This window comes from Anguilla anguilla, chromosome 14, assembly GCF_013347855.1.
Source record: "Anguilla anguilla isolate fAngAng1 chromosome 14, fAngAng1.pri, whole genome shotgun sequence".
Taxonomy (NCBI): Eukaryota; Metazoa; Chordata; class Actinopteri; order Anguilliformes; family Anguillidae; genus Anguilla; species Anguilla anguilla.
In genome coordinates this window covers 26,829,088-26,842,349 of record NC_049214.1, presented here as the reverse complement: position 1 = coordinate 26,842,349, position 13,262 = coordinate 26,829,088, and the positions used below count along the sequence as shown (strand labels likewise).

General features: G+C 45.0%; 1 protein-coding gene across 2 annotated transcripts in view; it reads right to left on the bottom strand.

Moving 5' to 3' along the window:
• il11ra (interleukin 11 receptor, alpha) overlaps positions 1 to 13,262 on the bottom strand; it is a 41,674-nt gene that overhangs the window by 7,258 nt on the left and 21,154 nt on the right. For both annotated transcript variants that reach the window (XM_035390556.1, XM_035390554.1), the window contains exons 2-11: positions 12,444 to 12,540; positions 10,341 to 10,407; positions 10,028 to 10,194; positions 7,876 to 7,990; positions 7,022 to 7,188; positions 6,115 to 6,278; positions 5,130 to 5,271; positions 3,883 to 3,984; positions 2,593 to 2,689; positions 2,196 to 2,275 (exon numbers count right to left, since the gene is read on the bottom strand). In XM_035390556.1, coding sequence (XP_035246447.1) covers positions 2,197 to 2,275; positions 2,593 to 2,689; positions 3,883 to 3,984; positions 5,130 to 5,271; positions 6,115 to 6,278; positions 7,022 to 7,188; positions 7,876 to 7,990; positions 10,028 to 10,194; positions 10,341 to 10,407; positions 12,444 to 12,540 — 1,197 coding nt within the window. In that variant the 3' untranslated portion in view covers position 2,196. The remainder of the gene's footprint in view (positions 1 to 2,195; positions 2,276 to 2,592; positions 2,690 to 3,882; positions 3,985 to 5,129; positions 5,272 to 6,114; positions 6,279 to 7,021; positions 7,189 to 7,875; positions 7,991 to 10,027; positions 10,195 to 10,340; positions 10,408 to 12,443; positions 12,541 to 13,262) is intronic.

Genomic DNA, 13,262 nt, shown 5'->3' with positions numbered 1-13,262 from the left:
CAGCACCTAAACACCTTGAAGAGGCTCTGGGGTGCCGAGGGACCACCAAAGGGTTAAAACCACAGTGTGGAACCTCAGAGGCCTCCGTCTGGGGGGGGGGCGGGCGGGGGCGGGCGGGGGAGGTGTAGCCCAGCACAATGAGGTCCCGCACAGCTCTGACCGCCCTGCTACACCACAGTACTGGCAGCATGTCATAACTGATAAGAGAGCAAAAACTTACTCAACCAGAAGGAAGGGGAGAGGGGCGGGGACTCAAAAATCAGCAAAAACAGCTTGAAAACAGTGATATCTGGTGGCTGGGAGAGTGTTCAAATAAACAAAAAAAAATAAACCTAACATTCCACAGACTTGGGAGAAAAGAAAACAGCCATTTTGCAACAGCGCGAAGGGGAGGGAATTACATTTTAATGAGCGGACTGGAGAAAGCCCCCCCTCGGTAACACATAAACATCCAGTGACTGGCAACCCGTGCGGTTGGAAGCAGTGAGAGTATTAGCAGCAGGGTGTAGAGGAAGCAGCCAGAACAGACGGGCTAATGGAGAGAGTAAATAAAAAGCCCCAGCGTGCTTATCACTGCTATCAACCAGCAAGCTGCTATTCGGGAGGGGAACCTAAATTACAGAGTGATCAGTAGAGAGGATTAGGCCTCTTAGTGCAGGGGGTAGAAATTGGCAGGCCTCATTCTAAATTTGGCTCTGGCCTAGCAACCTCCTCCTGTTTTTATATGGGATTATAATAAAAAGACAATGATAGCAATATTTAGATTAGATTAGATTATCTAAAATCAGATTTGATTTGAAAACTATTTTCCATCCGTGGAAATTTGCCTTTGGCTTCACCATGGTTGCATTAAAAACAACCACGAAATATAAAAATAGCAAAATACACAAAAACAGCACAAATAATAGAAATGCAAAAGACACAACATAACAGAGCTTCAAGTACACCAAGTGCAGAAGGGAGGTAGGGATCAACAGGTTAAGTATCCCTCAGGGAAGTTGCATGTGGGATAAAATAATTCTTCGAAATTTTCTTTGTGGCCCAGGGTACCGCTACATTTACATTTTGACGTCAATGGGACATTTGCTTTTTTAGGACAGCTGTGACGTGGATATGTAGATTTCATTAAAATCCATCACACATCACACATCACATCATCAAGAACGATCATATGAAACACTATTCAAAACAGTTTTCTAGGAATAAAAAGAGCTGGGTGGCTGCCTGGACAATGCTTCGCCTGCTCTGTTAGCAGCCTGTTGTCAAAGCTTCATTTTTTGATTGTTTTATGTTTTGCGCTGGGGCTTTGAACGTTGTGGAATGGAAATAACTGTATTTCATTTCAAAATGGCATCCAAGTTAAAATTATTTGGTAAAGGCAACAGTTTCATGATATACGACTGCCACAAACGTCTGGCTTCAGGGAACAGTGGTCAGATGAATGTGTATTTTTTCTGTCCATTTTTGCCAACGCTGCGATTCTGACTGTCAGCCTTTCATTTCAGACCATTTGAAAGAGACGTTTTCTCTCTTTAGCAACCAAACAATCAGCAATAAAAGTTATTTTGGACAGTGGTGCTTTCAACGTTTAAAAAAGACTGCAGCCTAAAAGTAAAAAGCATATTTAGTTTAAAACTAGAGGCATGTTGTTTAATAATGGACTGCTACAAAGCATTACTGAACTGAATCTTTGTGAGTGACCATGTGTCAGTAACTAGTATGTCACTGTCACAACAAAATGTACTTGTCAGATGCGCTACTAACTTCAGTCAATTGGCAGTGAATAAATTATTATAATTACAGTGGCCTACCCACTGAATTTCACACAAGGTTGAATAACAATAACACTGTGATAATAAGGTTTTGTTGGCACGGCAACGCAGCTTGCTTCTCTTTGAAAAAAAAATCTTGACCCCCCCCCCCCCGCTCTGCTGATCTTTGATCTTTATGCACCTGTTGCCAAGCTACCAGTACCCTGGGAACTAAACGGAAGTAAAGGACAGAAACTCTACACTGGGACCGGAACTGGAACAGAACCATGCGCTCGGATCAGAAGCCTTTCCACCGTCTTTCCCAAACGAGAATCATTTAATCCATTCATCTCTCTAGAAATTCAATGCACAACACTTATACATAGAGCTCTGTGCCTTAACTACATGACACTGATGTAATGGAGAAAAACAGGTCTCACTCACCTTATATTGGCAAGGACTTCATCTTCACCATTGAGGTCAATTCTTGTTTAATCATCTCATCCCGTCTCCTTTGTCGAACCCTGCATTTCCAGACAGAAAGCACTGGTTTTCAGATTACACTAACTGTACACAAAACAAAGATCTGCACAATAATTAAGAACTGTGCTATCAGGTATGCATCAATGACAAAATTGCGAGAATTTGCATCTGACTCGGTTACATAATACTGCAACGGAATTAAAGCATGCGCATCTGGGCACAAAAGCACCGCGCTGTCTCGTGGTCAGGTTTGTCGATTTGGATTTCTCTTCACGAGTTTTGGGAGTGGAAGAGCGGTTAGAGGCGCGTGTGGCGAAGACGTGTTTAACAGCAGCCGACGGAACAGAGAGACCCTTACCCTAGAAAGACGACTAAAGCGGAAAGCGTGGACAGGATGAGCCCTGCAAACAGGCCGAGGGAGATCAGCACTCCCAGACTCGTGTACTCGTCCTCGTCTGCGTGTAAGAGAGACACACACACAAAAGATCAGTCAGTCAGGGAGACCACAACAGACAACAGACAACCACGCTAAGATCAAAAGAGCCTCTTTCACAGGTAAAACACTTCTGGGCATGGGCAAATACTTGCATCTGCTTTACTAGCCTATCCATATGCCGATATTTACAGCATTCAACTAAAGTACATAAAACAACTGAAATATATAGATAATAAAATCTCGTTACAATTTAATTATGACATCCCAAGCATTTTTTTTTTGGTGAACAATGTCTTTTAAAAAAACAAAATGTAAATATGGGAATATTTCACTGAAACACATAATTTACTTTTAAAAATGACAGGCCATCAACTAGACAGCCAAACTGTGCAGGAAGCAAACTTAAAGGAAGGAGTTAAAAGCAGATTGCCGGTCCTCATATTGATTACACTCATTCGGTTATCTTGGCCCTATCCTCGTAAACACTGTTCTCTCTCTTCTAACACGAGCATAAATTAGCTTCCTGAGTGCACACACTAACAAATGTGGTTCACTTTTAACTCTCTGGTAACAAAGTTCCTGAGTCGGCTCCTTGCCAGTGCCAATATATGATATAAAACCAACACCCAAAACTTATCTGTAGATTTGAAAACCCAACCGTTATATGTAGATATGAAGACCCAACACTTCTGTCGATTTGAACACCCAACACTTATCTGTAGATTTGAACACTCAGTACTTATCTAAACACCCAACACTTATCCGTAGATTTGAACACTCAGCACTTATCTGAACACCCAACACTTATCTGTAGAATTGAGCACTCAGCACTTATCTGAACACCCAACACTTATCTGTAGATTTGAACACTCAGTACTTATCTAAACACCCAACACTTATCCGTAGATTTGAACACCCATCACTTATCTGTAGATTTGCACACACAGCACTTATCTGTAAATTTGAACACCCATCACTTAACTGTAAATTTGTTACAGTTTGTTTCTGTAAGGGAAGCGGCTGAAAGCCCAGACTTGTACCTGCTAGACATTAGACCAAAACCCTGGTCTTTCTGGACACACCTCAAAAGGCTATATTAAAAAATAAAATAAAAAACTCGTTCAAACGTAATTAATTGCCCTTGTCTACTGCCAAGTTGACGCTTTCAGGGATACGGAATCCTTGTGGTGGAATTGTGTACACCTGTCTTACTTTCATCTGTCTTCACTTCAGCACCAGTGGGAATGACTGTTCCTCCTCCATCGGTGAATAACCCAATCCAGATAGTTGGTGACAGGGTGGAACTCTCTGGTTCTGTATAATCAGGAAAAAGACAGTTCAGAATCGGGCTTTGGGTTGTAAAAAGAGAAAAAAACAATGCTCAAACAATACTTTGGTTCAGTTTGTGCATGTGTACAATTATATGAGATCTTAAGGAAGAACAACCTTTTCTCCAGCAACTGCTGCTGGCCAACTAATGTGCATTTTGAAAAGCTTATCCCCCCAGTCAAGTATAAATACCTAAATCATTAATTACAGTCATGATGTTCAAATCTGGATTAAAACTGTATTTCCTTCTCTCTTGTTCCAGCATGCATTTTTATAGTGTGTTCACTACACAACGATTATTCTAAAATTATGTGTGTGTATCACAGATAAAAGAGAAATTATGTTTCTCCTAAATTCTACTAGTTTCATTAAGCAGTATATTATTATAGCTGGAGGTTGTTTCAGTGATACTTAATCTGGAGTTTATACCTATTAAATGTTTAAATTCTACAACGCAGTATTGAGTATTGAAACACGGGTATCGTTGCTCAGGATTTCAGCACATTTTTCCCCCCAGTTAGCCTGCTTGCAATGGTATTATTTACCCATTTACAGCCGTTAACACAAGCACAGATCTATCAATGTGCTATCTCGCCAACTGCACACTCAGCAAGCTAGAAACCTCCTCAGGTTTAGCAAATAAAGGCAATCAGCAGATTCATTATGCCTTCTAAACACTAATGGAACTCTCCGGAAAGACAAACACTAATGAAACTCTCTGCAAAGACAAAGACTTGTTTAATCTGTTTGTTAGGGCAGGCTGATATCAAGTTGAGCATCTTTTTGGCTGAGTGTGCGTAATCAGTCATGTCTAAACACTGAAATTTCATCCAGCACCCAACAGGAAAACCAGCTTTCACAGAGAAACCGAATCGTGACACTGCATGCTTAAGTACAGGTAAGGCATAATCATCCTGTTATTAACAAACTTGGTTCTTAGTACACAGAGGCCATATTGGTCCAGAGAACACATTTTATGTGCTTAGTACCTGATAAAGAAAACAAGATCTTTCTACAAGTATTTGTCTAACTGTCACATGCATCCAGAAACACGCAGCAAAAAGGAAACAGGAACTTTGACACCCGAAAGACAAGCCCCCACCCACCCCCCGACCCCCGTCGGCGCTCACCGGTCCAAGGCATGGCCTCCGCCTCCGCGCTCCAGTCGCTCCAATGGCCGTACTTCAGCTCGTCCATGGCCTGGACCTGGGCGACGTGGGCGTGGCCCACCAGGGCGTCTGTGATCAGCAGGGTGGTTTTGGTGGTGTTCAGCTGAGAGGAGAAACCAACGGTTAACCGACAAACATCACAGTTAAACGCACAACAAAAAACAATGAAGAGTTCGAAAGACTCTTGGTGCCTCGTTTTTGTCGTTTGCTAAACCTCGCCTTATCCAACATGGTAGGCTCGCCTAGCGGTCCCAGCGGGGTTTTAAGAATTAAGAGGACACAACGGGCCCTTCGAGGAGTTACACATCACTAGCACAGAGGTGTACCATTTTAGACATTCTTTTAGCAGAATAATGATATATTCACTAATAAAAATACTTAGCACTCCAGTGAGCACAGCAGTCAACTGTATGACGTTATGCAGCAACAAATAAATGCATTTCAGCAAACTTGTGAGATATATTTCACACAAACTATACTATGTGTTCCACAATGCCTCCCATGTCCCTGTTCCAGTAACTTAGCCCTGAATTTCATCATTGTCTAAAACCAAAGGTATTCTTTTTTTTAAGTCAGCCTCCAGAAAATGGAATGGAATCCATACATTTTTTTCATGTCCTACTGGCTCAAATCGGTGAAAATAGAAGCATGTTTGATTAGATAACTCGGGGGTAATGACAGACAGATTAAGTACGATAAATTAGCCAAATCTTTCTTGAATTGATCTCAAGTTTTGAGTGATTTAGATGAACAGTCAACAAAACCAACAACAAAGCTGTGGGCGACAACAGCAGCAGAAACAGGTGCAGTGCTGAACTGGGTATGGGGAGGTCTGGAATCACAGAGCAGACACAGCAGTGGGCTGGCTCCTCAACGCGACTCAGAATGGGCGGGGCGGAGCGGGGAAAGGACAGACTGTGATTGGCTCGGGTGGTCGGATACACACCAATGACCAGTTGACGGAGCCTCGGGGACGGTAGCGCACTTGGAAGAGGAGGGTGTAGGCCTCTCCCCTGGGCCAGGAGGAAGGGTATGTCCAGCTGACCCGCAGTCTGCTGGGCTGGCCCTCCACTGGCTCGGGGGTCACCGCCTCAGGGGGGTCAGGTTTCACTGAGCACACACACATAGGTATAGGTACACACACACACACACACACACACACACAGACAAACAGACACACACACACACACACACACACACCCACACACAGACAAACAGACACACACACACACACAGACAAACACACACACAGACAAACAGACACACACAGACAAACAGACACACACACACACACACAGACAAACACACACACACACAGACAAACACACACACACACAGACACACAGACACACACACACACACACACAGACAAACAGACACACACACACACAGACACACACACAAGGAAATGAGACCGTCACAATTGATGGATATACACACTCACACATTACACATTAACAACATTACCTATATGCAGTGGCAGGGACCGAGAGGAGAAACAGACGTACGCAGCACAGCACACAGGCTATAAGGCCAGCATATAAACGGGTGAGCAAGTGAGCTTGTTGAGACGCCCCAAACAGAAACCAAAAACACAAAGATCTGCGAATATCAATGCACGCTCCAGCAGGCAGAAAGTGAAAAGTATGTGCTATTGGACTGCAACGGCATACGTAGGCATATGACATCATGGGTCTGCTGTTCACGGAGGACGAAACAGAACGTGCCTTAGAGATCTGTTCCGATACGGACAGATGAACGAAGGTAAAAAAAACCGCAATGGGAACGCTGGCAGAGCGCTTAACCGGCGGCGTCCGCCAGGCGACCCGTTCTGCGCGGCGCTCCGTACGTACGCAGGGCATCGAACTGCACCCGGACCAGCGTGGTCTCCGCGCCCAGGGGGTTGACCTCGGTGATGTTGACCATGTGGTAGTGATGCCACAGGGTGGGGTGCTGGATGGTGCACTCGTTCGGCCGGACGGAGTCCTGGTGGCAGGGCTCCACCCTGCTCACCCGGTCGCTGTACAGGAGGAGGAAAATGATCACCGACTAGCAGCCACGACCTGAAACGTGGCGCTTAAATTCGAGTCATTGGGTAGTGCAGCCCTTTATCTCTTCCTGCAACATGGGGAAGAAGAAAAAAAACTCTCTGGCCATTCATGAAATGGCAAATAAAACAGAACGAGACTCCAGGTCTAATGGAACAGAACTAATGGGCGTCCGTGAGGGCGCAGTAGAATCCCGCAGAAGAGAGAGTGGTAAGTGTGGGACAGGGAGGATACTACTGATAGACATGCGGAGGATTTCTCTGCTACTGTTACAGGGCAGATAATAGGTATCTATAGTGTGAGCTCAACAGGAAGGGTGTGAATAGAATACAATACAATACAATACAATAGCTTTATTCACCCCAAGGGGGAAATTTTGGGTGTGATTTGGATATGAGATTAGGAAAGATGGCTGCACATTTTTAAAATGCAAATTCAAGTTTTAAAAGCAAGCCAGAGATTGCCAATTGCTTAAAAAAATTAAAAAAAAACATTTAAATTACACTAACTTTCTCAACAATCCATGGTAAAACAGACTAGCCATAATCAGTGCTCAACGTCCATTACAAACAATGTTAAGATCATAAGTTTGCATTAAACTAAGAACATGGCTAATTCAGATCTCGCTCTAATTTGCACCTGTCCCAGAGATGCCTCACCTATAGGAGGTGATGTATTTGGTGGGCAGGTGGGACTTCGCCGGCTGCTTCCAGAAACACTGAACGCTGTGGTGGTTGGACATCTTGAACGAGACGCTGACCAGCCCGGGCATATCTGGAGCGGGGGTGGGGGGGTCAGATGGGTGGTACAAGGGATTGGTTTAAATGCAATATCAATAGTCGGTTGCTCAAGGCTCAGAAGTTAGCCACTGTGGTTTTGATATAACCTGATAACCAGAATCGCGCTGACAGGAAAGATTTGACTGCAGCTTGCAGTTCAAAACCAATAATAGCTTCGGTGCTGAAAGGCGATGGCTCTGTGGCTCGGGAGTTCAGAAACAGTGCCAATTTAACAGGGCTTAAATAGCACCACCCTTCTGCTGAGCATTTTATACTGCATAGCACTGGAGCTCAAAAGCATGGTTCAAGAAACAGAAGTTAACCTTCAAGAAACAGAAGTTAACCTTCAAGGAACAGAAGTTAACCTTCAAGAAACAGAAGTTAACCTCCGTCCTGCTTTGGACCTCAGGAGGTGTCTACCGTCAGGCGGGATTACTGTTGTGTTCAAGTTTACAAGCGCACGTTAATTACAGGCTGTGGGAGTTAGCTTGAGTGGTAACAGCAGCGGTAATGCTAATAAGGCATCTGAGCGATTAAAGCACTGATCTAGGATCAGTTTTGTCTTTTAGTTCATAATGGAAAAGGCTAGGATATGGACATGGGAGCCCTCATCCTAGGTCTGCCCTCATACTCTTAGATGCTTTATACATATGGACCCTGACGATGACTCATTTATGAGTCTTACAAAACTGACTATGAACGTGGAATAACTTAGTAGGACTTGCTGAAGCAGAAATCGTCGAGGTGCTCAACATTTGGGTTTAGACCACGGAGAATGCACTCAGATGAAAGAGATGAGCTTCGACAGGTGGTCCCAAATGGCACGTTTGTGCCATAAAACATCCTGCTCCTCATTCATATTTAAAGTAATTAGGGAGAGGGGGATGAGGAACCGGCCCTGCAGTATCAGCACCACCTCTTCCTGAAAGGAAGCTGGACTGCGGCCAGGGTCGGCACTTCCTGTCATACGAAATGTTCCGCACGCTCGGGCAACGCTCTTCGAGCGACCTCGCCGCTTCTGTTTACCCCAGCCTCGTTTCCTGCACCACCCCCACCCCCCCCGAAAGGCCGAGGCCACCGGCGCTTTCGCCCCTTTCTTCCTTTTTCGGTCGTCCCCGGAGAAAAGAGGGTGAGACCTCGAAGGTCTGCCTCGGGTTGGCTCGCCTCTCAAAAAAGCGACCCGGTTAAGTTTGAGAAAGACGTTGGGAGCGGCGGTCTCTGTACCGGACTCTGCATCACGGGTGAAATCCGGCTGTATAAACCGGCCGCCGTAAATCCAACAAAAATGCGAGCACCAGCAAACCCCGAGTAAGGGTCAGTGCAGAGCAGATGTGGAAGGTTAACAAAACTGGAAGAATTCAACACCCAAATGCTCCTCAAGGCACATTTTTGTCTGTGAAATATGCCTGTTTTTCCACTATATCTGGGTGTCATCTGTGCACATCATGTGGATGTATTTTGTACATAAATGTCAGGAAACTGCAAAAAAAAACAACAAAAGACATAATTTTTTTACTCCTAAAAATCTGAACTCAAAAAACACTCAGATTAAATCGAGGTTTGAACTGCATTTGAATACAATAGAAACAACTTTTTCTTCTTTTAAACATAACTCACATTTCAAAATTTAAATTATAAACACAGTTCACACTCAGATGTATTTTCAGGTTAGCACTGGGGTGGACATACATGCTACCCCTGGTGGAAAATACCAGCTACCAGCCTAAGATGGAATCTAGCAGGAACCAGCTTCTGCTCCAGCTGGATCCCATCTGGAATTTAGCGATAGTCTGTTGTCTGTTCCAAGCTGGCCCACCAAATGGACACGGTCCTGCCAGCATGGTCGCCATCTCCACCATCTTGTTGCCAGCCAGACCATCTCCAAACCAGCTTCAAAGCAGCTGGAGCAGACTGAAACCGGGCTGGAACCAAGCTGGCATTTTCACCAGGGACACCTTTACGTCTTATTGTTTAACTTAGTGTGGAACTTTGAGGCACGTTCTTCAAATCCGGCGGGAGGAGCGATGCTTACGGCCCAGTCTCAGCTTGGTGGCCCAGAGCAGGTCTCCCCCTTGGTCCAGGCAGCTGTAGTTGCCTTCCATGGAGAGGTCGGTGTTGACGAGGGTGAGTGAGCCGTTGGACGACACCGCCTGCCGTGGTAACGTCGCACTTCCGTTCAACCGCCACGCCACCGGGGACCTGCCGCCACACGGTGAGAACGCAGTCGCCGTCATTCAGCGGGAGAGCTCTAGCGTTACGCAACTCTACGGCACAACTGCTGGTTTACTGGAGGGAAGTTTTACTGTACGCATCCTGGTAAAGGCTCAGCATAGCACGATACATACCCGGTCCAGGAGGGTTTACACACCAGCGTGACATTGGACCCCAGCTTCCCGTACTCGATGTCTGAAACTAGAGGGACAGGGGGAGAAGGGGGGGGGGGGACGGGGGGGGGGGGGGGGGGGGAGAAGGGGGGGGGGCGGGTGAGTGCCTCTGTGACGCGCGTGAGAGAGAGAGAGAGAGACGCACCGGCGAGAGAGATGGTTTCACAGTGACTCAAACATCCAGGCCCCGGCCTGGTCTAGCTCCGATTCGCCCCGCTGAAACCGCCGATGTTGGCAGAGCAAAGAAATTCTACCCGGCCTCCTGCTGTTTCTGTTCCCTGCAAAGAACCAGGTGGGCCTTATCTAGGTTTGGTATGCACATCCGTGGTATTCGTAGTCAGGCCTTGAACTAGATCACTCTGGGAGACGAACGGCCTGCCGTGCCTCGGACCCTGGCTCGGGCGGGCGCAGGATTAGCCCAGGGCCTGTGTTCGTATTTAAGGCCGCCTGGCACAACTATTGAGAATCGCGGCTGGCTGCGCCCTAGAATTTTTATTTCGGAGCTTTCGTTTTTCTGAGCCTGGAATTTATTTTTCCGACGGCTCCGGCCAATGGGAGCGTTTTCTCGCCGAGTCGTAAATTTGCCGTGTGCTCGGGGAACTCGCCGGTCCAAATAAAAAAAAGCGCAGCCTCAGCAGAAAAAAAAAAGGCGAACGCTCCCCGTGCCTGGTGTTCATGGAAACGGGGGCAAACGCGCGGGGGGGGGTGGGGTGGCGGGGGCTGGTTTTGTGTAGGGCCGGCACTAAACCCCGCAGGTTTGTGTTTCCAAGCCTGTTGCTGACTGTGGAAGAGTTCCAGCGTTTCGAGGTTACAGGCCCTGGCAGTGAAACATAAATCAAGTTTTTTTTCTTTTCTGTCACACGCCCACGCGATGGCCAACCAAACAGGCCGAGAGAAATGGTGGGGGGGGGAAAAAAACAAAAAACCACTAAACCTTCACCTTTGTGCCAGGAGCAGAATTAACAGTCACCCTTGGGTGGCTATAAAATGAGCAAATACCATATAAGCTCCTTTAACTAGGCTAATCCTGTTCAGCTAAATCCCCCTGGACTGCAGAGTACTGTTTCACTGTAGTCTCACTAACTCCTAACGGACCTTCCAGAAAACCTTCTTTGAATCAAAAAAACAGGCCTCAAAAAAGAATCCTAAAAGGCAACTGGCAAAAAAAGCTGAAAAAGGCAACTGTTTAAATTGAGGTCAAGTGTACATAATTTGATAACACATTACAATAAGTTGCAACTACGCCTGCCAAGTTAAATTGTAACTCGTTTGGTAACGAGATGTTATTCCTAAGTAATGCTAACATTGGAAACATGGAACATCAGTGAGCGCTATTCTTAATTACACGTGAAACAAAGCCAGCGCTGTTTACATCTCTCCTGCTAAAATAATGTAATTCTGTATCATGGAGACACATTGTGAAATTAACAGGCAAGCTTTATTCATTATGAACCATAAAGATATGACCAATTAGAGTAAAGGCAATATTTTAAAATATTCACATGTCTAATTAAGAATGCTGCTACCTGTTGTTCAATGTTACCCATGTTGGAGTTACTCAATAATAACCTTGTGTGTTCAAAATTAGTAACAATTTAACTACACAGGTACAGGTACAGTATAGCTGCAACTTAATGTACTGTGTTACTCAAATGTTTATATTTGACCTCAAATACAAAAACAGACAATTGATTTTCTCAAGCATAATACACAAGACTATGCATTGTCAGAAAAGTATCAATAAATAGGCCAGAGGAAACCGTTCCAACTGAAACGAACATTAGGCGAATTGTTTTTGAACGATAATCTCACAATACATACATATTCAGAAAGCACACTTGAAGTGCATTTACCCCCTTTATACTACAAACCCTGGAAAACCCCCATACTGTATCAGTCATTGTTAAGCGGGAAAGTTGTCAAGAAACATGTGTAAGTACCTAAAATATCCTTCATCGCAAACACAAACTAATCGAAACCACACACCAGAACTGAACTTATACTTTTTAAAAATACCCCAGAAAGAGATCTTTTAGTACAGTAAAAATGCCCTTCTTGTCTTACCTTCATTGCTCCATATCTCAGAACTGACATGGACGGCACACAGAGAGATGATGCCAATGACTATCAGACCTCCGGGACATGATGTTTTGCCGGGCATCTGAAAGTGAAAAACGAGAGGATCAACCTTCAACTGTCGGACAGTGGGAATTACAAATAGCTTAAAGCTCCATGGACACACCATAAAAAAAGTGTGCCAAAAATTCAAAAATAGAAAAACTGTCTCCTCTCAAGACCTGAAGGCTAAAACGAACTCGGTCCCTCGGTCATTGCAACGGAGCGAGTCCGATTTTATGTCCTCGCCATTATAGCGCAGTGTTTGGCTCCAAGGGTAATCAGTAACTGAGCCGTAAACAAACGAAAAAAAGCGTTTACAGCTCGCTATTCTGCGACGATAATGATGTTTAATGTTAGCATTATAAATATCAGGAGCAGCGACTACAGTGCCAACGGTACCGGCAATAATAGGTCAGTAAAACTTGACGTCCCTTTTCAGAACAGCACATTTAAACCGCATACAGCCCAGTCCAGGGTTGCCTGACAACCAGATGTCTCCAGCAACAGTCCAGCTAAAGATAATATGACAGAAAGGCTCCACACGCAATAATTTACCAGATGGGTCCATTATTCCTATTTGTATTTCCTTCCTCCGTAAAAACAAATATGATTTCTATGAAGCACAAAATACAGAGCAAACACCCCTTTACTTCAAATTAAACACCGGTAGGCCAATGCACCTACACACCCTCTCATAAAAACTCCACCATGCACCACCACACCAACACCCCCATCAGCAATACTTAGCCATGTTGCGGTCACGAA